The sequence below is a fragment of the Rattus rattus genome, chromosome 5, assembly GCF_011064425.1.
Source record: "Rattus rattus isolate New Zealand chromosome 5, Rrattus_CSIRO_v1, whole genome shotgun sequence".
Lineage (NCBI taxonomy): Eukaryota > Metazoa > Chordata > Mammalia > Rodentia > Muridae > Rattus > Rattus rattus.
The window spans coordinates 13,339,195-13,365,973 of record NC_046158.1 but is presented as its reverse complement, the minus strand read 5'-3'; the positions used below and the strand labels follow the sequence as shown (position 1 = coordinate 13,365,973).

The window sequence follows — 26,779 nt, the reverse complement described above, 5'->3', positions numbered from 1 at the left end:
GAGGACAGATATCCAATTATATAGAATGTTGGGTAGTGGTGAGTTAGTTCTATTGAGAAAATAAGAAGGCAAGAAGTGGAAAGTGGCAGGGATGTAATTTTGACAGAAGGCCAAGGACAGCCTCTTAATCACCGACACGTGAGGAGAGAAATGAGCAGATGGCCTGGGCTCAAGAGCATCTTAGGCAACAGCAGCAGCTAATGGAACCTCTCACGGAGTTGTGCCCAAAGGAACAGGGAGGCCACTATGGCTGAAGACAATGACCAACAGGGAAGAGGCCATATGGTAGGTGGTAGTTAAGCCTAAGTCATTTGGGACCATATAGATCTTTGGATTTTATTCTAGACGTGATGGAAAGCCATCAAACACTTGTTTATTTATTCAAACTTTAAATAAAGTCTTGCTGGACATAAATGGTTCTACTTCTCAGGTAGCTATGACTACAGATACATGCTACTATATGTAGCTCAAGAATGACATTTCAAAAGAATTATTTAAAAAGGCTTGTTGGGTCTCATGACGAGATTTGTCAGCTTCAGGTCTGAGACACAAATTCAAGGCCTACTTGGGTTATAGCATGAGACCCTTTCACAAAATGGAAAACCAGGAAAAGGGCTAAGTATGTAGTTCAAAGATAAGAACGCTTGTCTAGTACATGTGTTCAGCTCTATTAGTTCAAATCCTTTCTACAGGGGCAACATTGGAGGCGGGGTGGGGTGGGGAAAGTTAGCAAGGCACTGCAATAGTTGTGACTTAGAGCAAAAACAGAAGTGTTGGGTGAATGGTAGTCGGATTCAAGATGTGTTTAAGACGGTCCAGATAGGAGCAAGAAAAAAAAAGGGGGAGGGGGGATCAAGGACAATTTGTGAGGTTCAAATATTTTAGGAACACACGGACTTCACACTGGAAATGTTTAACATTTAATTTGTAAGGCAAGAATACCTTGCTCTTTTATACACTAGTATTCAAACCAGAGATGTATGGATGGATTTGGAAATTGGCTGCTCACCTCCATAAATCAAGAGACAGGGTTGTAGAATGCAAGGCTTCTTAAAACCAGGGCTTTCCTGATTTACAACATGCTTGGTGTAATGTCTCCTTAGGTCGCCCTTCCCCCAAACATTGAGATGCCAAGTACAGAAATCCAACAGGTTAGAGTAATGCCGTGGGTCTGAGGAACTGTCACTCCTCCCGCCATAGTATTCCTGTCAGCCTTCCACTCCCCCCTAAGTATGCCCACTAATTGTCCACTCCCACCTAAGTATTCCCACCAACCCTCCACTCCCACCTAAGTATGCCCACCAATCCTCCACTCCCACCTAAGTATGCCCACCAACCCTCCACTCCCACCTAAGTATTCCCACCAACCCTCCACCCCCACCTAAGTATTCCCACCAACCCCACCTAAGTATTCCCACCAATCCTCTACTCCCACCTAAGTATTCCCACCAATCCTCCACTCAAATAAGTCAAACTTAAAAGTGAGATGATTTTGACAAAGAGCAACCAAAGAATAATTCCAAAGTACAGATGATCTCTTACTAGCCCGGGTTCACACCTGTAATTGGGAGGTTCATTAGGCCCTTTCAGCATATTTACAATGTGCACATTCTTTCTGTGAAAACTTGTACTTAGAGAGAAGGCACGTTCATGAGACATGCAGGGACTTCAGCCTTCCATTTTCCTTTGCCACCTGTGCCAGGAGACCACTGAGTCCCCTTCCTCACCTCTAAATGGCAAGGCTAGGCAGGCAGAGGGGTGGAGAGACTCTGTCCATGGAGCCTTCTGGACAGAGGCACTGGAAAGCAGCACGTCACCTGCATAAGGTACTGGCCAACCTGAGTGGAAACCAGGCTGCTAGAGGGCTGTGATCCAGAACACGGACGAAAGACGAGAAGACCACACAGATACCGTCTTGCATTTATTCACATAAAGGGGTAAGAATTGGTACAAATCATAGACATTGTTTAAATACAAATAAATAGTTCTAGATTCTAAAGAAACAACTCTAGATAATCCTAAAGTATTCTCTAGGTTCCTATTAAAAATAGAAGGCTATTGGCATCAAATTCTACTCCACCTACAACCCTTTGAGAACTTAAGGATGAAATGGTGAATTCTATATTCTAAGAAGTCACCAGACAAATGGGAGCCGGTGTTCCCACTTCCCTGAACGAGCTCCCAAGCGGAAGAGTTTCCTGCATCACAGATATACACAACTGATAAATCTGGGACTTATTCAGTATCTAAAGATAGCTAAAAAAGACTGGCCTTGGGAAAAGCAGTAAGAATTCCTCTGAAGCAGTTCTGTGGATTCTGAAACCCCAGAGGTCAAGCGTCTTAACCCCAGGAAGACTTGAGCCTCTACAACCCAAGTCATCATGGGTGGCACCTGCGGTGAGCAGCAGTGATCTGCTCAGTGAAGAATGGTGCTGCGAATGAAACAGTCTGTCAGGCCTGGCACCAAAGCAGTCAGCCCTGAGCTGAACAAACACATTCCCAAGGCTGTCCATTTAAGTATGTCTCTATACTACCATATTCAGCGTGCCCAAAGAGACAATGATATCTGGAGATCTAACTGTCATGCTGTCAAAATAACGCTCACTTTTAGGCTGTGCAGTCTTGCGAAAGGACAGAACCCATGTGGTTGCTATGGTCTTGGTGCCTGAGCACTGGCTGCTGACTCCTGCTGCTCACTGCACTTCCCTTCTCAGCTGCAACAAGGCCACTCAGCCGCTTCCTGCAGTCCCACACAACTGTGAGAGAGCAATGGCTGAGAGCGGCCAATACAGTAAACTTTAGGTTTTCAAAGAAATTCTGCTTTTCTACTTAGACTGATCATGATACAATTCTAACAGGAACAACCTCATGCTATAAAGCAATCTCATGCATACGTGTACTAAAATCCAGGTGAGTAATAACATTGGTATTATAGACGGCAAGGTCATTCATATTCAAAACCATGATTGCCAAAGAATAAAGGCTGGATTTTCAAATAGAGTATCTGCTGTGGTATAAAATGCTAAATGTGATTCTGCACTTTGTTGACATAAACAATTTTAAGACATACACCACGTTTTCCTAATTGAGATTTGGAAATAAGAAGCATAATTCTGAAACAGATTGCTACAACATTCACTCAAGGGTCGGCTGCTTTTTGCCAAGAATTCTCTTTTTAGTCAAACTGAAGGATTTCCACAGAACACTCTCAAACAGTTCTAAAAACGACTGAAAATGTCTCTCACTTCCCACCCTCCCCTTATTTTTGTTTATGTTGAAGAGATGTGTACACATAAAAATGCCAAAAGTTTTTGGTGGATGTTAATAAATTTAGTTTCCTGATTTAAGTAACAACTTTGTATGCTTGTTTCTCTCTCTGGCAACTGTGTTTCTAGAGTTACAAATCCAAACAAAGCAGCCAACTAGAGCGTCTCAGTGTTCAAATCACAGTCTGGACTCATTCCTATTTATTCTGGACGATGCTCAACTCAACACATAGTTCAGGGAAGACACATCCATATGAACACCCAAACGCGCTACGTCACCGGCCTAACAAGACTGTGCTCTGTTGGTTACCATCCACACCTACAAAGTACAGAGGCTAAGGACTTGGGGGTGCAGACATTTGCCTCTGCTGCTCTGTAATTCCTGACCATCATCTTCGAGACTTCCAGGCTGTTCTCGAGTACGGAGTAGTCCTTTTTTTATCAGGCGGTTTAAAGTAGGAATAAACAGGCGCTGCTGGGTACTCTGCGTCAGGATTCTCTGCCATCATCTTCAGCTTTGCTTCAATGGCTTTTATCTTTGCAGTGACACTGGAAAAAGCACAGCAGAGGGTCAGAGTGGGCTGGGGTACATTCAGAAAATGCCTGCATCTCTCCTCTTCCTATGCTGACGTGTGTTAGGAGCCAACACGACATAAAATTATAAAATGGGAAAAACGAAACAGAAAACCACTTAAGTTTTTACAGTATAAGCTCAGGCACAGTTTTGCGTGTCATATGCCCTTACATAGTCAGTCCTGAGACACAGACTTTAGGCAGTACCTCAGTGCTTATCAGAAAGTAAACAAAAGACAGGACTGACAATGTTGTTTCCCATCATCTTTTTTTAAAATTTATTATTTTATTTTATTTATATGAGTACATTGTAGCTGTTTCCAGACACACCAGAAGAGGGCATCGGATCCCATTACAGATGGTTGTGAGCTACCATGTGGTTGCTGGGAATTGAATTCAGGTCCTCTGGAAGAGCAGTCAGTGCTCTTAACAACCGTTGACCCATCTCTGCAGCCCGACAATGGTGTTAAAGGTAGGTTCTATTTCTTGTTTCGAAAATGTTACATGGCTTGTGAGTGAGAGTTGAGATGTGGATACAAGCTGGCGCAAAGGTCCATGTTATTAACTAATACCAACTACTGTACCTTTCTAACCACTGAGTAATATAAAATTTTTTTTAAAGAATTCTTATCAATTCTTTTTTCTCTTTTTAAAGAAAACATATATTTTATATATATTTATGTCTGGTGCCCCCAGAGTCTAGAAGAGTACATCAAATCCCCTAGAACTGGAGTTACAGATAGTTATGAGCCACCATGTAGGTGCTGGGAATCGAACCTATGTTCTCTGGAAGAACAGCTAGTGTTCTTAACCTCTGAACTGTATTTACAGCCCTGAGTTTCTTTTTATGAACAAATATGTTACATCAAGCCAGACACCCAGCAGTGTCAGGACTTTATTGCTTCTAGTCCTTATAATAACCCAAGAAGGGTTACCTACCCTCAGGATTTTATGGGATAAATGCAGAGGGGCTTAACGTGCCCAGGGTTCACAAGGCTAACAAACTGGGCCTTTGTCAAAAGGCCTTTGTTTTTCCTCTGCATCAGAGAGGAGGCTGCATAGCTCTGCAGACACTGAGAGGATGAAGGGAAGGTGCTGCGTAAGTCGTGAACCATTCACTTCTGACTCGGGCCCCTGCACTCAGGCAGTCATGTGCTGCACCAGATTCCCCATTTCTCATTCTTGATGCTGCCAACGGTCTATAGCTGGTAAGGAGTGTTCACATGGCCTTCTAGAGATCTGCAAATGGCATACAGCAGTTGATCATTCCCACATATTTTTGTGGGTGAGCAATTAAAAACTAAGTCAACTAGAAGGGATCAAACATGGGAAAAGGCAGATGCTTTCCCTGCACGCACGTATCCAAACATCATGTGGACCACACAAATACATGCAAGTTTTTGAAATTCGTGCTATCAGCAGAAGTAGCTCTACGCTGTGTTTCTAAGTGCATTACATTGTGTTACAGAGATGTAATTTGGTCTTTCTTCCATTAATGAGACAGCGAAACTTCAATCTGCATGAGTCATAGGGAAACACCACTGTTTTCTACCGAAGCACAGTTCTAATAGAAAAATGAAGACCAAAACACTCTCAATTTAAAAGTAGATGGAAACTACTAGGCAAACAAGCTACAAGTACAGAGGAAAACTTAAAGCCATGTTCACTACTACAATAGGGAGGGCATCAAGCATAAGTTAGAGAGTTGTATAGGAGGGCTATGAAAATCTCCATGGAGATCAATCTGTGACCGAGGAGCTTTAGATGTTATGGGGATGACAGAACATGGATATGAGCTCTCAATGACTCTAAAGAAATCACGTTTTTTTTCCCTATGTAATTTAATTTCTAGACCATCTTCCTCCCCTTGCAGTTTAGTGAGATGCTTTTAACTCTGTGTGGCTCAGTGAACAGCTCGTATAGGGAGGAGATGTTTCCTTCCTGTCTGGGGTTCTATCCAAATGGGTATCACAGTTTATAATCTTGCGTTAGACTGAGTCTAACTGTGGACTTCTGAGCCATGGGTGTTCCCTCACACACACACTCTGCTGTCCTGAACAGGCTTTAATAGGAATCTTGACATTTATAACCTGGGGAATTTTGAAGTAATAAGTCAAGGATGGTCCATCAAGCCTGTTTTTAAATTCTGGTTTTGTTTCTTTGTTATGAGCATGGTTTGAGCAGTAATATTTCACTTTTCTAAGCTTTGGTTTTTCCATATGTGAAGTACTTTTTATGGTATTAAAGTATATACTCTAAATAAAGTATTTAGCATAGTTCTTGCTATAGAAAGTTCAATAGATCCTAACTATTGTTACTGTTATTGTTAAAATTTTTCCCTAAGCTACAGTGCAAAGAAAGAAAAAACAAAAACCAACAAAATCCCTGAACACCACACACACACAACTGCTTCTGCTCCCCCACCCACTTAACTCCCCTTCTCTATTCAACTCTTGGTGCCCCTGTTTTGAATTAACTCCAAAGAAGCAGCTGACAAGCCATGTAGACGGGAACAAGACTATTATAGCTGCTGCAGGGACATAGAATCAAACGTCTGCAAGCACAGGAGAGGCCAGAGTCGGGGAGGAATTAGTATATAACGAAAATGCCAGGGACACAGCTCTCATTAGAATGCTTGTTTTCAGGGTAAAGGGCTGTGTGTGATTTATCTCCTAGCGCTAGCTCAAGGAGCTGTGTGTGGCCATTAAACCTGTTCTTTTTTCAGTGAATGAATTCTATGAATGGTGGTACACGATTATGAAGGGGGAGTGTGGAGAAAGAGGAAATATACACTGAACATATCTCTCTTAACACAACAGATCCGCGGTTCTACTCTAGATTAAGAGCCTGTCGAGTCTCACTATACTGTAATCAGAGTGTTGGCAGTGCTTGGATGTTGCCTTACCTGAGGTTAGACTGAGTAGCTTCAGTGCTTGAGGATGGCTCAAGGCTGATGGGAAGGATCTTATCATTCTTGTTATGATCGTATCTCTGAAAGGGACAGAAGGTAGATTACTTCACCCAGGCAGAAGTCAGCTGACAGAAGTCCAACACGGGTAAAACATGCCAATTCCATCCATTTTATCACCAGTGTATTGCTAGACAGCCCTAGGCCTGTTTTATATTTAATATTAATGCAAAATTTTGTCCTAGAAAAAGAAGTCCAGAAAAAGTTTCTATCTCGTCATTAGTCTTTTTGGGGAGAGGAGGAATTTCCTAGCTAAGAACTTCATTGCTCAAACTCACAGACGTACAAATGCACAGCAGGGCTGCCTGCCCTCTCACAGTCTTAAATCTGCCATATAATGCTTCTTACAGTATTGGTTTATTCAAATCACTTTAAAATTCTGCTGGATTCTGTAAAGTAACAAGTATAATACTCAACGCTTAATCGGCCTGCTGGAGAAGAGGAGTAGTAACAACGCTCCATGTTGGACAGAGGAAAGGAGTTTAATTTGATGTCAAATAATTATGTACTTGTTGTGAAGAGTATGGCACTGAGAGCAATCAGGAGCCTCTGGTCAGAAAAGAAACCACGAGGTAGAGATTTCATATGAAAGACAGGATGAAGGGTGATTTCTCCTGCTTGCCTCTTCCTGAGATGCAGGATGAGAAACTTAGTTGAGACACCGAGGGTGCCTGTCCCATCTCAACCTGGGATGTGCACAGGCCTCACAGCTTATACAGCCTGCTTTTCAGCAGGGACATGTTACTCAGATGTCAATTTACTCTGAGTTCTTATGGGGAAGTGTGCTAGGAAGCAGGCAGCACGGCTCAGATCAGAACCTGGGCTCATCTAGCTAAAAGCAGACGCTCCAGCTCTGACAGCTGCAAGTCCGTCTGCTGGCAGATTTGCAGCAAGGGCTGTCTGTTGGGACTGCTGGAGTCCACCCCTTACCACTTGCGTGCCAGCTGGAACAGAATACCTTTTTGCTTGTTTGTTTTGGTTTTTGTAAAACAGAGTTTCTTTGTGTAGGCCAAGCTGTCCTGGAATTTGCCCTGTAGACTAAGCTGGCCTTGAACTCACAGAAATCCACCTGCCTTTGCCTTCCATGTGCTGGGATTAAAGCGTGTGCCACTACAGCCTGGTTAGAATACCTTAAAAAAAATGGCCACAGCTTTTACAGCTTTCCTCAAGAGACCAACTATAAAGTGGACAGGGCAGTGTGCCACTTTTCAAGGCCTTGAGCCATACAGACCCTGCAAAGTTCCACAAATCCACACTCTAGTCATTCTCCCAACCTCTGCAGGAGAGGGACAACAGTGCTTTAAGCACAAAGAGCCTACCCACTTCTCAAGTGTTTAGAACAATAAATACATGGGAACTCTCCTTAGAGATGTGAGGCTGGGAAGAGTCATAGACTCCCCACCCCAAGAACAATTCCCATTAAAAAAAAAAGACAGAGGCTTCAGTGTACACATAAGCCACGTGCAAAAATCAATCACAGCAGGACCTGTGAGCATGTGCAGAGAAACAATGAGGGAACTTGCTTCCTCTCCAACAGCTTTCAAAAGAAAAGTCTGGCGAGACACATGGTCAATTCGAGTGGAGGAGAGCAAAGCACGGCTGTGGCACAAACAGGCCGCACGTAATGGAGAGCTGGGCTACTCATCAGAGACTCAGCCAGGGTGGGTGCTTTGTGTCTGTCTCCCTTACACTCACCTTGACCTGAGCATGGGCCCATCGCACAACCAGCTTCTTAGACAGCGCCAGCTTGCCATTGAGACACTGGATGGCTTGTTCTGCTTCCTGTCCAAGACAGGACAAGAGTCAGTCAGAAATTCAAACACTTAGTTACCTGTACTCTCACAGGGCCTCAGTAAGTTTCGATAGCTGGGTTTCTAACCAAATTGCTTTTGGTAACTGGACTTATAATTCAACTTGGCTTATAATTTCAAATGGTCAAACAACAATAACATCTTGAATTTTAAAAACGAAATAAGATTTCAAATCCTCTGTCACTTGTTGGCAGTGCAGGGTTTGCAGGTACTTAAAGTCTCTGCATTTGACAGCTGTAAAATATGGTCACTACTACTCGTTCCCGAGGGGTGGCTGTGAGTCTTTAGAGGGCATGAAAAGCAGGACGCAGAGGAGGCGCTCCAGTGTGAGCTGACAGCACTGCCCTCTCAGGTGCTATCTTCCTACACACACATGCGTTAGCTGGTGTGCAGACTACATCACGAACCTGTGCTCACTCAGGAGTTATGGAGTTATATCCTTGACTACAGCTCAAGGATAAGAAAGCAATCAGGCTGGAAAAGGCAGAGCTAATCCAAGAGACTGAGCGAGGTATTTGTGAGTCAACCTATGCACCTGGTTTTCAGAGCACAAACTCTCCCGACTCTCTCATCATCAGATATAGCAGCGACAAGGTTAAAAGGAACGCCTAAAGCTGGAGAAGTCACTCTCAGCAAACCTTCCCATCCTGACAAACCACTGGTATCCATGAGGCAGTCAACTAAGTGGAACTCACATCCAGTAGGGGTGAAGAGGCCCGAAAGGAAGACATTGACAGCAGGGAGTGTTGAGGCTGAGGAGTACAGAGGCACAGTGCTCTGGTGTCAGCAGTGAGTCTGTAGCACTCAGCAGCCATCTATCCCATGCACATTCATCACCATGCACTGTGTCAGGCACTGGCTGCTCACCGGCTGTAAGAAGGCCCCACCAGAGCACACAGAGCAAGACAGGAGACATGCTTTGCTTCACTAGTGGGATTACAATGTCCTTAATGTTCTTTTAGCTCTAAAGTAGCAGCAGCAGCAGTAGAGGCCAACAAGGGATAAGCATTCTAAAAGAACAATTACCATCTCTGTACATTGTTTCAAAGTTCACAAATTTAATAGTATATGTTCACTGTGCTGTCACATCTACACTTATGTATTTCTCAGTCTCTCCAAATTTGCAAAAGAGAACCTCTTACCCTTCTCCATTTTTAGATAAAACTGAGGCCAAAAGAGACTTGATCAAAGCTAAAAAATAAAAAAAAATACAGGAATATAAAGTATGTTTTGATTACTAGGCCAGGGTTTTTAAATATTACATGCCCCTACCATGAGCTCTGGTTTTAGTTGTTGGCAAGAACCCTCATCACTCTATCAAGGATAAACACTTAAAAGTGGCTATTACATGAACAATCTTTAATTGCTCCAAAAAGGAGTGGACAAAGGTGAGGATAAATGATGCCCTGTGCAACCTTAGAAGTAACTCTGATTCATTGCTTCTGGCAACTGTATCTTTTTTTCCTTACTATGTAGTCCAGGCTGCCCTCCAACTCTCAGTCTCCTTGCCTCCTTCTCCCAAGGGCTGGATTTACTGTCACGTGCAACCATGCCCAGCTGTGGCAACTACATTAACAACAATTATGCCTTTGCCTGGTTTGTTTGTTTGGAGACAGGGTTTCTCTGCGTAGCCCTGGCTGTCCTGTAACTCATTCTAGAGCAGGCTGGCCTGGAACTCAGAGATGCACCTGCCTCTGCCTCCCGAGTGCTGGGATGAAGCACTAGGATAAAGCTCAGCACTACGCCTGGCTAAAATGGATGCCTCCTGGTGATGCCATTCATTCCATTTCCCTAAATGCAGTGGATGCACACAGAGCTATAATAATACCCACTCCATCATGCCTATACAGTCAGTCACTGCTGGTGAGTCAAATAACTAACGACTGGGGTTCAGGTAACAAACCCATTTAACATTATGCAGTCATCAGAATTCAGGATTTTTTTTTTTTAAAGACAGAGCCTCACTATGTAGCCTTGGCTGGATTAGAACTACTATATAAGACCAGGCTGGCTTCAAATTCAGAGATCCCACCTGCATCTGCTTCCTGACTGCTGGGATCACAAGTGTCATCACCCCACGCTGCACCTTCTGCTTACTTCTGAACTGTACTCCAAGTCACATGTGAAATATACAAATCTATGATACAGATCACTGAGGATCAACATGTGTTATTGAGCAGGGTTATCTCAGTGGTACTTCTCTAGCTAGCATATATTAACCCTGGGTTCAGACAGGCATGATGGAGCATGGCTTTAATTCCAGCTCCGAGGAGGCAGAGGCAAGCACTCTGTGAGGGATTACATAGTGAGGTTGTCTCAAAGGGGGGGGGGGTGTAGACATACTGGCCTTGGGTTTAATCCCAATATCACACAAAATTTGTATGTAACTTCTGAGACTGAGACCCACAAGCATGCACACGTGCGCGCGCGCACACACACACACACACACACACACACTTTGTACACATGTATATAAATTATGTATGCACATGAGTAATACGAGTAGTGTATGGTAAGGCCAATGCTGAATGCAACCCTCAGTGCTCAAACCTTGTTTTTTGTGGCAGTCTCACTGAATCTGTACCTCAGCAGTCTGTAACTCTCTTGAACCCAGGGAGAGGGTGTTTGTGAGGCTGTACTACTTACATTCACTAGTGAAGGACACAGCCTTTAGCTCAGAGTGAGGCGCACAGAGAATAACCAGACATGACTCCCGCCCATGAGGTCTGGTGGTCAGGAGATATAGAACGGATTACGACAGAGTGCAGACTGTAAGAGGTAGAGGAGCTCAATTACCTGCTTAGTCTCAAAGTTAACAAAACAGTACCCTCGGGGCTGGCCCTCCAAAGCACCCGACTTGTGGAAGAGGAAATCAAATTGCTTCACCTTGCCGAACTTCTGGAGGAGCTTGAGGAGGTGGTATCTGTGGAGACAGAAGAGCCATGAGTTCACTCAGGGAATGCTGCTGGCTGCTCAGCCTCAAATGTAAGATAAAAGAGGGAGGTAGTTTACCTCAGGCAAAAGGTTCCCTGGCCGATGCCCTAAGCTTTCCTACAGACTGCTGTTAGTTTATTTGGGAAACGAGACTGTTTGCCTCTATTTGGAATGGGAACTAGAATGGCCATGCCTCTGCATCTGTCCAACACAAAATACCAAACACCAGAACCACACCTAACAAAGAGCTGTCTGGCACACAAGCACTGTTTGTTTTGCTTTTGGAGAAAAACTCAAAAATAGTGTCAATTTATTTATTTTTTAACTTCTTGGCAATGAAATAGCTTTTATGAATATCTGTAACTTCATCAGAAACACACACACACACACACACACACACACACACACACACACACACACACACACACACATGCACACACACACCCCAAGCCTACTCTGTATCAAAAATAAACAAAGTTGCAAAACCATCCCTATTCACACATACAAAACAGCTCTCTATTACACTTTGTAGCTAATCATTAACCACAAACTGTACTGAGAGGGACTCTGCTAGAATCCAAACTGTAGTTAGTGGCACTTTTACAGAACTTAAAATGTGACTGGAAATTAGGACAACACGGAAACCAAACAAGACTGAGGCTGCTCTCACCATGTAAGGGACACTGGCCAGCTCTGTGAAGCAGCCAACCTGTTTCCATAATACAGTATATACGCTGGTAAATGGTCAAATTAAAGAGTCAAGGAAGGAATTTATTCCAGGTAGAGGTTCACCCAAACTACTGCTTTGCCATTCTGCTTCTCCCTTTCTTATAGACCCACTGGTAACACACATTGGTTCCTGTAAGGCTTTTGGGTTGTTCAGACAGATGTGGCCTTAGCAGGTTGCCATGGCTGATCTCCATTCTGACTTCCTGTCATCCGATGCAAGGGTGAGACAAACCAACAGCTCTCCCATTTCCTTTTCCTCTGGCCTTCCTCCTGGCATCCTCTAGGCTATTCAAATGGAGTCAAGGCTTTCTCTAAACAATGCTGTCCCCTTGATACTAAAAAGGTATCAGCCCACATGCTAAATGTGTTACTACTCGGAATTCTACCTCACGGGGAGTCAGGGAAGTCCGCACAGGCACATTTATATTCACATTGTTTTCTAGGAGAAACACACCACAAGTATATTCTTGAGCAAGGTCTCCTTTGGGAAGCAGAGATAGGAAATATTGCACTAAATCTGACACTGATGGGTATCAATAAGCAAGTCCATCATAGTTAATCAGGTGCAGAAAGATACAATACAGGTCTAGTACTGGGATAGGATGAAAGGCTCCCAAGCCCCACTGTGGAGAGTAATCTGGTCCTTGGACTAGCTTTGAAATGGAAGACCTGGTACTTAATTACTGTCTCCCATCAGGAGACCTCAATTACCCAGTGAGAATGCTGGACTCTTGGAGGGAGGGGGGATTGGAGACACCTCAAACCTCTGTTCTTGATTATCTGGACAGGCTTATAGCAAGTCTGTCTCCCCTACAGGCTTTAAGTCATAGCCACACCTGTTCTTACTACACCCATTCAAACCTCCACACCATGTCAATGTCACAGAATGGTGGGTCAAATCCATTTAAAACAAAACAAAACTTGAAGGCTACTATGGCACAGCTATCTTTTCATTAGCTCCGTTCTGCTAAATAGCAGGAAGGTAACGCGATTGGCATTTCCTAGGAAATGAATTTTAATTTACTCAGGGAAAAAAATGCCAACAGATTATTCATTGTAAAGCTAACAAACACGCGCTGCCTGAGAAGTGTGACCTTAAGATTCCAGGAACATCTGCTTAGGTCTGTGTCTTTCAACTTCGCTAAGATTTCTTTTCTTGTTTGATAATTTCTTGAAATTATCGGAACACTGAAACAAAAGGAATGAAATGTTTACTACTTTGCTTCCTGGAGATGGGGACTGCAGGCTCAGATAGTGAAAAAAGCCTGAAGCCTCTCGCTTCCACATCTGCAAGCACTTTCATCTGCTGCTGGAGTATGGGAGCTCAGTCCTCAGCAGCGGCTCGCTTCCCTTAACGAAATGTGCACCCTGCTGCCTTCCAGAGAGATTAGTATGCTTGTCCCCCCCCCCCACTTCTGTAACCCAATCAGTGCTTTCTTTAATGAGTCATTAAAATAGCCTTCCTGCTTGGTGGCACAGAAGCAATCACCTGTACAAATGCTAAAACAGATACCTACTATGTGCCAAGGACCTCTAGATGGATAGAACTGTCTTCTAGGCCCTCAATGCTGGGTAGAGGAATATATGCATAATCACTCGGGGTTGGGGGTGGAAGTGGGGAGTGTAGGAAAGCCTAAGAAAGAGGGACATCTGAATGCAGTGTTAGTCTGAGTGAATACCATGCAATGAGAAAAGTTAAGTCTGGAGAAGAGTAGAGAGGAAGGACAGGTCTTGAGGAATGTGTATACAGGAAATTTTGTTTTGAGGTTATAGGAAACAGAGAGGCAACAGAGAGCCAATGAAATGACCTTTAGGATTTTAAAATTTACTATATAGTGATTTTAGATAAAATTTTCTTTATAGTCTACAGAAATTACTATGAAGAGAATCTTTTTGTCCTGTGCTATACACCTTACTAAATGCTTTATTGTTTCAGACTTAAGTAAGAAAACAGCAAACATCACTTCACGCCAGTCACGGACTATGAAGGAAGAATATGGGAAGGCAAGAGAGTAAGGGAAGCAACTGCTGCTACCGGCTCGTGCGTCTGCTTGCAGTGAGTCCTGGTTTACCCAGTTAATCCCCGAAAGTCAGCACCACAAGGACAACTGCACCTGGTGGCTCTCTACCTCTTGGCCTTTAAGTTTACTCACTGTGCTGCAAACTGACTTCGTTACCACTACTCTATGGTCAGTAGGCACTTGAGCTGTTCACACTGCCCAGGCAAGACCTCTCTGCGGCTGAGGCTGAGTTGGAGCCCTAGTGTTATAAATGAAAAAGCAACACCCTTCAGAATCTCTTTCCTCTCCTCTCTTCCATTCTGTTTTCACATCTCAGACTCACCCGTCAATCTCCAAGTTTACTGTCCACACTATCCTCCAACTCATCTGCACCCTCAGTCTTGGCCCTTCTAACCTACCTTGCACAAGTGCAGCTGAATCCCCACTAAAACATCACCGCCTTGATATCAGGTTCTTGTTAAAATCCTCAGGGCACTCTACATGAACTTCACTTGTCTGAATACAATTTAAAGAGCCCAGCGTCACCTGACAGTATTCTGCCTATCCAACTGCCTTCATTACCATTTGGTACTCATTCTTGCCTAAGGCCAAAAGGTCCTTTTGGATCTGTTTATATGGAGCCTTCTTTCTTAACCCCGACTTACATACATTCGACAGTGTCCCCTCTGCTTAGAAAACACTGTTAAAATTTCTACTGATGTTCTCTCTCACTCTTACATACAATGCAAAAGTTACTTTCTGATTTCATAGAGCACATTTAATTTTGAATAAGAAAGTCAGCCCTAAGTACAGAATGCCAATCAACATCCGAGATACTAACTTTTTGGCTTCCCTGCTAAAAGTATTGGTGATATTTATAGGTAATGTTCTAAGCTTATAGTTCAGGTCTCACAGTAATTTAGAAGTTTCCACATGTTTAAATTCAAAACAGGATGCTTTAGGTCGTGATTATTCAGTTGCTCTGACTACTAGAACATCTGAGTAAAGGTGCAGTTAACTAGGAGGAGGAAGCTAGGGCTATCATAAACTGCTTTGTAAATTGAGCCAACTTGTATAACTTTCCTTTTCCTATAAAGAATGGCTAATCTGTTCCACTCATCTAGGCTGTTATGAGGTAAAATAAGAGGACTTCATAGAGTGTGAGTTAGAGGAAATGTTTCTGTTATTCAGTTGAACATTCTCACTTTACAAAACCCTGACTTACAAAGAAGCCGGGGAACTGGAACACAGGGGGAATTAGTGGGATTCAGGTTTGACTACTGCTGTAAGAATAGGTGCCCATCACTCACTCAAGAGCCACTTAGTCACGTGAATGCCTCTGGCATACAGCATAGTCGTGAAACAGTAAGATGCTATGTTCACATAAGCTCTATCTTATAATACAGCAACATTTGGGAGTGGTTGTATCCTAGTTATTCATGTATGTTCATTGTATCGAACAAAGAAGAACATGACCCAAGAGTTTAGGTAGCTGAACTGTGTATAAGGAATCAATCACCATGAGCACAAACAGCATAATGTTTGAGTGCCAGACTGTCATATTCTTGAAAACACTCAAGGATGTCCTAATATAACTTGAGAAGAACCCAGATTAATAACCAAAAGACACAGATATACACAGGGCAACCAGAACTAATGATTAAAAAAAATGTGGGGAAAATGAATGACAGACAGCATTTTTCAATGCTGTTTGAAAAGTATCTACCATCAAGGCTGGAGAGATGGTCCAGTGGTTCAGAGAATGGCTGCTCTTCCAGAGGACCTGGATTCTACTCCCAGCAGCTCACAACCACCTGTAACTTTATTTCCTCCAGGGAATCTGATGCTCTCTTCTGCTCTCCCCTGCTCTCCCAGGACACTAGACATACACGTGGTGTACCAGGCATACATGCAGCCAAAAAACCCTTTGTATAAAACCCCCCTCCCCCTCCCACCGCCCACCACTGTATTAGATAGCCTTGTGACTAGTCCTGGCAGTTGACTGAAAAGAGCAAGAGAATATTTTTAAAGGACAAACACTCAAAGCAAGTTCTGAAAAATTAAGAAATAAGGTTAAGGAGCTGGGATACAGGCATATGAAAGAGACGTAAGGATCTGATGAAGAGGAAATGGCAGCAGTTTTCGGTTGGGTAACTTAATGGGCAAAACTGGAAGATATTCTGCAAACTCCCCTTTCGAGTCACTAGAAGATTAGAGCTTTGGATTCAACTGACAACACAAGTTCCCGGTGTTCATATGCCCTCACTGCTGGGGAGCGACTGTTACTTAACTGGGTTCACTATTTTCTGCCCTTGGAGGATCTAAAAGTTCAGGTCCTTGAACAACTTGAAGGAAATACTGTTTCCACAAGACTCATGAAATCCAGCAAAGTGATACTAAGCTTTCATGTGAGTGAACCGTACGTGAGCTCTGATCCGAAGCTGTGTTTTTGAAGATAAATGATATAACAAATCAGTTTCTTTAGGACAAATCATTTCAAGGTATGGAAACCAAAGAAGGAAGATAGAGAAAACTGTTTTGGCAATAGAGAAATAGGGATACTACGGGTACAGCACAGCAAAGCATTTTTAGCCAGCAAGGCCCTGACACACAGTTGGCATTTAGTATCTGCCTTTGACTGAAACGTGGGAAAGTCTCAATCCAGTGTTCCTGTTAAAGACGTAATTCAGGACTACAGTCATACGCTCATTCTGACACAAGCCCCAGGGCAGATGCCCTGTGAGCCTTCGATGAGAAGCAGGACAGGAGCAGCACAGGAGCCTCATTACAGAGAGCTGCAGCCAACATGGCTGGCACTGTTTCCATGCTTTAGATTTCCATCCAGACAAGGAGAGGTGGGAATGGAAACCATTCTGGGGAGCATCCCTGTAGAGCCCGCATTTTAGATGATGGAAAAATTGACATGAACAGACATTAATGAAGAGCTGATTCTCACATCCACAAGAAAGGATGGTAATAAATACAACCACACTCGTGTTCCCATGACCACAGCGACAGGACATGAAGATAAGGCATCCTCAGTATCACTGAAATTTATACCCAATGAGACCTACGTTCATCTGACTGGGCCCAGTGCAGGTTTAGGAGCGAAATTCTGTGTTGTGAAGTAAAATTACATCTCTTTTCCTCTTTCCTAACCCCAATCCTTAAATACACCTCCTCTCATCTCAGACTCAAATGAAAGGGTTCCTTTCTCAAAACCTTTGTGTTTACTTAGCCCTACTCTAGGAATAATTCCAGGACTGTTGGTTTATTCCGTGCTTGCTTTAAGCACTGACTCCACGTAGACAGTCTACTTACTCCTCACAATTCTGCCACCACTGACACCGGCACCCTCACTCCTCCTGCCCCCATGGACCTAGTAATTCTCTGCCAAGACATTCCTTTTCACTGCAATGGGTCTGATGAAATGAGTGGGAGTGAGACTCTGAATTCAATTAGTAATGTGATCTTGGGCAAGGTAATTCGCCTCTTAGAGCCTCATTTTCTTTATTGTGGAGAAAGAGGGTTGATGGTGTCAGGGCCCCAAGTGATCATGACCCATAGAGCCTGTTTAAACTGTTTGGCATGGTGCTGGGCACCCAACAGGCACTCCAACCATTTAGTGAATGAGTGAAAACCAAAGGGTGATCTCTGAGATGCCTTCCCACTCACTGTCTATGGTTCCGTGGCTGCTCGCTTCCATCGGTTAAGTGGGGCTCATACGCTTATGCACAAAGATATCAAGACGGGCTGGAGAGTCAAGAGCATTGCCTGCTCTACCGGAGGTCCTGAGTTCAATTCCCAGCAACCACATGGTGGCTCACAACCAACTGTAATGGAATCTGGCATCCTTTTCTGGTGTGTCTGAAGACAGCGATGGTGTGCTCACATACATAAAAGAAATAAATCTTCAAAGATATCAAGACGATTTCTTGTTCTTCCATTTGAGAGACAAAATATGCCTCAGGTTGGTTCTACAGTGATTCTCTAGAAATGCTGGGACAGAGTTGGTTCTACAGTGATTCTCTAGAAATGCTGGGACAGAGTTGAACAGTTGGTACAGAGTCCCACTCTGTGTTGACTAGGAAGAAAGAGGCTTATGCTCGGAGGAAACGCAAAGCTGGGTCCTCACAGTTGTATGGAAAATGGGAACAGGCTAAGCACAGCATCATATCCCCTTCAGAGAAAACTTCCAACACAAATGAAGGGATGGAGATGCTACCACTGCTCTGAAAAGGCTCCGGAGCATCCACAGCAGATGCCGAATCTCTCTGCACATAACGAATGGACTTACTCTGTGATTTTGGGATCCAGGTTGCCAATCCATAATCGGTGTCCTTCTTGTAGAGAGCCCTCTGAAAGGATGGATGCATTCTCCAGGGGAAGAGTTTTGGTTTCTGCTTCCATCAATCTCTAAAAAATACTAAAGGCGATGTGAACGTTCAGGCAGGAGAATAAAACAATTTTGTGTGAACATGAGACCTCACATGTAATCCAAATATATATGCAAGGAAGACATGCTCTCTGGGCAGTCTTTTAAAGGCCTGCTACTCCCTCACTGGGGCCCTGGACCAGCTGCCTTGGGACAGCACTTCTGACAGCCAGAGCTACCTTTTAGGATAAAGAGGTACTGTTGTGTGGAGAGTCTTTTTTTTTTTTTCCTTTTTTTTTTCGGAGCTGGGGACCGAACCCAGGGCCTTGCGCTTCCTAGGCAAGCGCTCTACCACTGAGCTAAATCCCCAACCCCTATGTGGAGAGTCTTAAGTCTCCCTGACTGATGCAGGAGGCCAAAGGCTCTATCACCACATAACACTGCAGGAAAAAAGGAAAACAGTCTCGATGGTGCTGAAGGCAACAGACATAGAAGAGCAGGTTATATTCTTGCTCTTCTTGGAGCAACACAAAGTACAGGGAGCAGGTGGCACAAAAAAACAGGACCAGAGTCTGGAGTTAGAGGTGAATGGATAGGAAAGCAGGTGTGTGACTTAGCTAATTATCTAAATTTTATAGGCCCCCAATTTCCTCAAATGTAAAATTAGAGGCAATCGTTCTTATTTGATAGGACAGTTGTGAGGACTGCATACATAAAAAGTCACTATTTAACAACAGTAAGTAGTCTATATTAGCTATTGATCGAGTTTACTGTTTGGGTAGTAACAAGAGATGGTTCTCCTCAGTTATTACAGTTCACCATCTGCTTCCTTTGTGTAACTGTGGCAAGCTGTCTAACAACTGCAGTTCAGTTCCCTTATGAGGACAGTATCTCATTAAGGTATGTAGCTCTGCCAAGTTCTACCCCTGAAGCCTTCAGAACCACGCTTCTTAGAAGTATTCAAGACTGATAAGATAGACTGGGCTGAAGAGATGGCTCAGCGGTTAAGAGCATTGACTGCTCTTCCAGAGGTCCTGAGTTCAATTCCCAGCAGCCACATGGTGGCTCACAACCATCTGTAATGGGATCTGATGCCCTCTTCTGGTGTGTCTGAAGACAGCTACAGTGTACTCATAAAATAAACAAATCTTAAAAAAAAAAAGTCTGATAAATTATTATTGGTCTTCATTCCTGAAGCATCTCACCTCACAGAAAGGACTGTGATGGAGGTGGTAATGGATACTGCAAAAAGCCTGGAGCCAGAAGACTTCGTTATAAATTGTCCCATTTCCACCGGAAGTTATTTTTCTTGGTACCCCACTTTCCTTGTTCTTACTTTATTATCATGGGGTAGGGGAGGGGGCTGGGCTATCATGTAGCACAGACAGCAGTCAGAAGACAACTTTCAAGAGCTGGTTCTCTTTCCACTTTTACTTGGATCCTAGAGATTGGACTAAGGCTGTCTGGGTTATATGGGAAGCTCAGCCGTCTTGCTGGCCCAGTTTCTTCATGTTTTAAAGTAAGCTCTGAGGGGCTGGAGAGATGACTCAGCAGTTAAGAGCTCTTGCAGAGGACCCAGGAATTCAGTTCAGAGCACCCACTTGATGGCTTACTACCTGCAGTTCTGGGAGATGAAACTCTGTATACACGCCGTGCACATACATACACAGATGCAGGCAAAAGGCTCATACACACAGAGTAAATAAATCTGAAAGATCTGTAAAGATACATCCTTCTTTCCTTATTAGTTAAGGTTGCTGAGAAGGAAAAAAAATGAGTTTACAGATGAAAAATTAAATTTTAATAAATATACAATATGATAAAGAAAAGAGAACGGGACAGGGAAGATAGCTGCCTATACCAGACTACAGACCTCCCTGCTAGGAAAACAAAGACTTAAAAAAACAAAACAAAACAAAAAAAAACCCTAAAACCAAAACGTTTATCTTCTGTATCTAGAAGTGCCTCAAGCTCAGCCTTGTACAAAATATTCCCTATTCTCAGAAATTTTTGAAAGGGAAAGAGAACTAAATTTAAAAAAGAAAGAAAAGGAAAATATTGATTGAAGTAATTAATGACAGATACTGAGACAGATACTATCATTTAACAAGGCCAGTTCAGTTCCCTTATGAGGACAGTATCTCATTATGGTAGTACTTCTGCCAAGTTCTACCCCTGAAGCCTTCAGAACCACGCTGAGAGCTCATGCAACACTGAGAAGGGGGATGTGACTAGGGGCTGCACTATTTTAGACAGAGAAAAGTTGGATCTGAATGCTAGAACATGATGTTCTCATGTCTAAAAGCAACTGTAACACCAAAAGATACTTAAAAATGCCAAAGAGGCCATGTTTCAATAGGAAGAATACAAGACCTGGGGCTAGAGAGACCTGGACTCAAAATGGACTTTTTCAATAATTGTGGCTTCAATAACAGTCCCTCCCTTAGGTTATCGTCCTCACATTCTCTGTCCCTGCCACTTCCCCCTTCCCATATAATGTGAATACATTGGGTAATTTACTTTTTGCCTATTCTTCTAAAATAATAAAAACCCCTACAGCACAGGGCCTTGATCATGGTTCTTTACCCAGGATACAGTACACTGCCTGGCTCAGAGTTGGTACTATTTTCTTGGAGAATGAATGAAACAAAGTCAAGTCTCATCTTTCCACAGGTGGAGACAATTGTTCCTGCATCACGTGGTCATTTTAAATAAGAATATACATGTGCCAGCTCAGGCCATGAGTTTTTGAGAAACAGTAAAGTCTAGTAAGTATATGACTATCAAGTCGTTTGGGGACTGCAAAGGCGACAACTCCTTAAGACTAACAAGTTCATAAAATGCCAATCTATTCCTCCCAGCTGAGATGTATCAACTCTAGAAGTCAGGAGGGCTCTGGAGGGCTCTGGGGTCGCTTATTCCTACACGCTAATCACAGGGTCAGGCCAGCAACCAGGGTTTCCCGATTCCTGGCAGCGAAGTCACTAATGGAATTGTTATTTCCGGCCAGATACAGGACAATCCGGGGCGGGGCCTAGAAGCCTGCGGGTGAGGGCAGTCTTCGCCAAGGCCCCCGTGGCCAGGATGGTGCTGAGCTTCGGGTACTCACCCGCTAGCCTCGGAGCCGTGCCCTCTCAGCTCATGCCCTGAAAGCAGCTTCCGACGCTGGGGTCCGAGCGAGGGACGTGAGGTTACCTCTGCCGAAACACCGCTCGCCGCCCGGCCGCCCGTGACGCGCTACGCCTGCGCCGCCGCGCCAGCCCGTGACGTCATGACGCCCGCACCTCCGCCTCCGCTGTCCCGCGTGTGTTTCTCTATAATCCCGGCTGTAGCTGGTGAGTGGCCTCGAGGGGGGCTCTCAAGGAGTGGGCGGGATCCAGATACCGGTGACACTTTTTCTAGGACCTCGGAGGGACCTCGTGGGGCTAAGGATACCATCCGTGACTGGTTCTGCAGAGTTCGGCTCGACCTTAAAACCGGGGGCGGGACTTCTATGCTCTCAAGGGTGGGGCGGAGCTCGTGTCACTCAGCCGACATTTAGAGCCTTGCCAGGGAACTTGTAATTAGTTCCTGATGTTTAAGACGTCACCTGACAGGAATAATGCCTTTTCCAAACAGCCCTACACACGGAGGTGTAATTATTCCCGATGATGAAGAAACAAAAACTCAAGCGGTGTCTACCAAGGTCGCGCAGCTCCCAAGTGATGGAGTTTGAATTCTACCCAGGCCTGAGTCCAACGCCTGGGCTTTTAAAATCGTCATTCTGCCGTCCTGTGGGCAAACAGTTGTCATTTCGATGGTGCTTCAACATTCCCGTGACTCTGGCATTAAGATCACATACTTAGGAAGCACTAGAAGCAGGACTCTGGCCTAGGCCCATTTCTTTTTTCCCATTTCTGTGTTTTTATTAACTTACACACAACTCCTTGTCTTCTGGATTGTTGAAGCAGTAAGTCAGCCAACACTTGACACAGTAATGTCTGTCAAAGCGACTAGCCTTGAACACTCTAGCACCATGTTGATCAGAAGGACACTCAACGAAGTCGACTGATTTTGCCATTTTTCATCCACTTCATAATATTTCAGCACAACCAGCTTAAGCTTTCTCTTACACTTATTCTTGTCTGTGGTGTAAGACTTTATCCTTTTCTCAAGACCACCATGAAGTCTCAGCACAGGAGAAAGGGTGGACTCCTTTTGAATGTTACAAAATATGGCCATCTCCCAGCTGCTTACCAGCAAAGATTAGCCTCTCTGCTGATCAGAAGGAATTCCTTCCTTATCTTGGATCTTGGCCTTTACATTTTCTTAGTGTTTGAGGAGGGTTCAACCTCTACCTCGACCTTCCTCTGTAAGGGTCTTCATCTCTTCCCGGGAAAGGCCTTCATCTAGGGGGTGGTTCCACCACAGAGGGTGGATCCAATAGGCAGTGCTTTCTCTTGACCACATTCCAATGTATTTCCCAGAATCTTGGAGAACTCGTCATGGGAAAGTCAGGAAACTTGATCTGATTCCTTCAGTTAATGGCAGAGGTTACAAAACCAAACTAGGAGAAATGATTTACTATAGTTCTCATCCTCGGTAGAGCGGTGATCCATGCTCTTTGGATATAGGTGGTTGTGAATTCCACAGTTGCATGTGATAGGGATTGATGAGGTGGGGATATTGGAATCCAGGTCTTCTAGTCTTAAGGTGAGGCCTTTTGTCCACTTTGTGAAGTTTTTTATTATTCCTCCTTTGGCTTGTGCCAAGGACATTTGGATTTTTGTATTGAGTCAGATATTCCAAATACCTTTCTTTACACGATACTGACTTTGAAAAGAAGTACACCAAGTAAAGAACTGGAAATCCAGGGGGTAGTGGAACCAGTGTTGAGAAAAGATCCCAAGACCTGCCATCCGAGTGTTGACATTGGACAAGGATTTAATCTTTGTGGAAGTCCATTACCATACTTAACACATTTGTATGATGTCTGTATATTTGTACTATAGTAAGTTCAGGATACAGTGCTAAACTGGTAGATTAATGGGTAGATTGATCCACTAGAACTTTTGTGGAGTGCCAGCAGTCATATGGAGGTGCCTAGACAAGGATCAAGTACTTACACATGCATTTACTTTTACTGGTGGAAACTGTGTACTGTGATGAAGTATTGGGCATGAGAGCTTCATTTCAGGAAATGTGACCAGTTTAGTTGGAAGAGGTGGCCAATGACCCTGTGCTCTGACAGAGTGATGGTTAAGATGGATGGTAAAGAAAAGATGGATGGTTAAAGAGATAAAGGGAGAACATTCCAAACAGGGGATTGGGGATGGAGGTGATGCCCTCCTTTAATCCCAGCACTCAGGAAGCAGAGGCAAGAAGTTTATCTGAGTTCAAGGTCAGCCTGGTTATAGACTGAGTTCCAGGATGGCCAGGGCTACACAGAGAAACCCTGCCTTGTAAAACCAAAAAGAAAAAAAAAAGAAAAAAAAAGAAATGTATGTTGTATACCAATATATAGCTGGTTGGAAGAGGTTGGTGGAGCAGTGGACGAGCCAGGATGTTGGTTCATAAATGTATGAAACTCTTAAATTAAGAGTCAGTGAAAAGTATTATTAAAATATTCATGATTTAAAAAGAAAAAGAGATGTGGTGGGACTGACCTTCTCAAGGTCACGTATGCAGTAAGTGGAGAAACAGGTCCTCCTGTGAGTGGGCTAGTGTTACTGGAACAGACTAGAACTAAAAGTTTCTTCTTCAGTTTTAGTTCTTCATGTGTGCTGACCTGACCATGTTCCTAAGGTTCCACTGTGAAATGTCCTGGCTTCTTTGCAGTGAAACGTATGCCTCAAGCATTCCAGCAATGCAGTTTATTTATAGAATTGGCTTCCGGTTCACTTGTACTGGGTCTGCTTTTTGGTGCTGCGTTTTCTGTCAAAGGTTGTTTATTTCTAACCCATTTTAGTTTCCTGTTGCCTTGTGGGTTATGGCCCACAACAGGAACTCCAGGAAACCTGTCATACACCCTGTAGCCAGATCGAGACCCTGTCAATTAAAAACAAAACACTGCACATTATTATATACCCATATTTGGGTATAAATGTGAGTTGGGTATTGGCTATATTAGGTAGAAACTTAGATTTAGAAGCATCATTCAGAGCCAAACTTTTGTGAGCAGTGTCCTTGGACACTTAATCTCTCTGAGCCTCAGTTTTAACGACTACAAAGTGGGGACCATAATTCTTTATCTGTGGCTCTATTGACAGGAGTAAATGAACAGTTACGAGTAAAGCAAGCAGCCCAGGCCTGTGTTTGAAGAGACTACACAGGCTGATGGCAGATATGCAGCATAACTTGCTGTCAAAAATTCCATGAGGAGGAATTGTTTGCCTTTGTACTATTCATGTTGTTTTCTTTTTTGCTTGCTTTTTAAGACAGGAGCTCATCTAGCTTAAGCTGGCCTCTAGTTTGCTGTGTAAGTTAGCCTGACCTTGAGGTCCTCTTCTCCCTCTTCCTCCTGCCTTACCTCCTAACTGCTGGGATTATAGGCAGGCCTCACCACACATGGCATTACGTGTTATTCCCTTTTTCGTTTAGAAGAAGTCACAATAGTAATAGTCACATGCCTTGAGCAGTTAGCTATTCCAGGTACCAGGCTGGATCTTTTCCAGGTGTGTGTATGTTTTTTTATGTGTACTCAGTATTTCATTTTTAAATGAGGCTTATCTTTCTCATTGAGAGGGGAAGGATGAATCGCCCCAGGCAGAAATCCACATCCCTGTCTGACTGAATCCAGGCCACCTTACACCTCAGTCCTGACACCGCAAGTGTCTTCCTCGTATCTGACCCTAAGGAAAGCTGATAGCTGCCGTCTAGTAGTCACCATGCCAAGGGTTTTACCTGCCAAGCTTCATTATTCCCAACCTGAAGAAATAAGTACCAATCTCATTTCACAGAAGAGAAGATGAAGAGGCAGAGACTCCCAGGGTGGATCTGTCAGGGGTGGATCTGTCAGGGGTGGATCTGTCAGGGGTGGATCTGTCAGGGGTGGATCTGTCAGGGGTGGATCTGTCAGGGTGGATCTGTCAGGGGTGGATCTGTCAGGGGATCTGTCTGTCAGGGGTGGATCTGTCAGGGGTGGATCTGTCTGTCAGGGGTGGATCTGTCAGGGGTGGATCTGGGATTGGGTTTTATGTTCCCGCTGGCCCTTGTTACTCCGTTATGCTGCATCAACATTTTAGCAGTTGTTTTCTAACGAGATGTGATTTTTCAAAGATAGTGCTTCCCGACACTTGATACTAATTGTTCTTAGTTTTTAGCTAATAGCCAGATTCTTGGCAGACACTCTCCTGGTTGGCTAGGACTTTGTTCTGTCTCAGAGGAAGCAAGAGCATCTTTGTATGGTCAAAGACCTCAGGAAGTGTGTATAAGTTGTGTTAAGTGAGTGGATGGTGGCATTTCCCAGTTCTAGACCGTGGAAGACCTCAATCCTCACTTATGCTTCAGACTCAAATTAAAGTGCATTCTAATTGGTAATCAGTGCATAAGGAACCAAAGAAAATTTTAATTTAATGCCGCCATGTACGTTTTGTAGTCATTTTATGCCTATTAAAATGTTTTTCTTACTTAAACTTCCCTTCTAGTACTCGGCCCTTCCTCTTAAGCTTTATCAGGATTTGGTGCTTCTGCTCGTATAAGGGCTTAATTAGCGTCATTACAGAGTTAGGCTGCTGCACATTTGCTGAGCAGGCATTTAGATGCACTGGAACTCTGAAGTCTGGGTGGGTCAGGAGCCTCAGTCTCTTCATCCTGTGAAATGAGGATAACAGTTCTTCCCGGGGCTGCTGGGAAGAGGGTTAGGGATAATGTATACACAGTGCCAAGGTCATGGCTTACTTTGAGGAGTTGCTTGAAAGTTGGCATAAACTCATTTTGTAAGTTGCTGTGGCTTTTCTTTTAGTGAAATTCTCCCCTCTCCTCTTTGAGACAGGGTTTCTCTGCATAGTCCTGGCTGTCCTGGAACACTCTGTAGGCCAGGACAGCCCAGAGATCTGCCTACCTCTGTCTCCTGAGTGCTGGGATTAAAGGCAGGCACCACCACTACCCAGCTTACTGAGATCTTTTTGTATTTTTCTTTGTAG

At 43.9% G+C, this 26,779-nt stretch overlaps 1 protein-coding gene across 1 annotated transcript; it reads right to left on the bottom strand.

Annotated features, from left to right (window-relative positions):
• Positions 1–1,908: 1,908 nt before the first annotated feature.
• Rbm18 (RNA binding motif protein 18) lies at positions 1,909–22,098 on the bottom strand. Its single transcript, XM_032903172.1, has 6 exons — positions 21,766–22,098; positions 18,579–18,707; positions 11,415–11,541; positions 8,503–8,589; positions 6,745–6,830; positions 1,909–3,815 (listed from the first exon to the last, which is right to left on the bottom strand). Exons 2-6 carry the CDS (start codon positions 18,689–18,691, stop codon positions 3,656–3,658), a joined length of 573 nt encoding a protein of 190 aa, XP_032759063.1. The 5' UTR covers positions 18,692–18,707; positions 21,766–22,098; the 3' UTR covers positions 1,909–3,655.
• Positions 22,099–26,779: the final 4,681 nt, after the last annotated feature.

What these genes read in the sequence shown, in the direction of transcription:
- Rbm18 (XM_032903172.1), bottom strand. Translation starts at nt 18,691, where the DNA reads ATGGAAGCAGAAACCAAAACTCTTCCCCTGGAGAATGCATCCATCCTT. An exon ending in TTAACTTTGAGACTAAGCAG is followed by an intron (nt 8,590 to 11,414) that starts GTAATTGAGCTC and finishes TGTCTTGGACAG; the next exon opens with GAAGCAGAACAAGCCATCCA. An exon ending in GCTACTCAGTCTAACCTCAG is followed by an intron (nt 3,816 to 6,744) that starts GTAAGGCAACAT and finishes TGCTTTTTCCAG; the next exon opens with TGTCACTGCAAAGATAAAAG.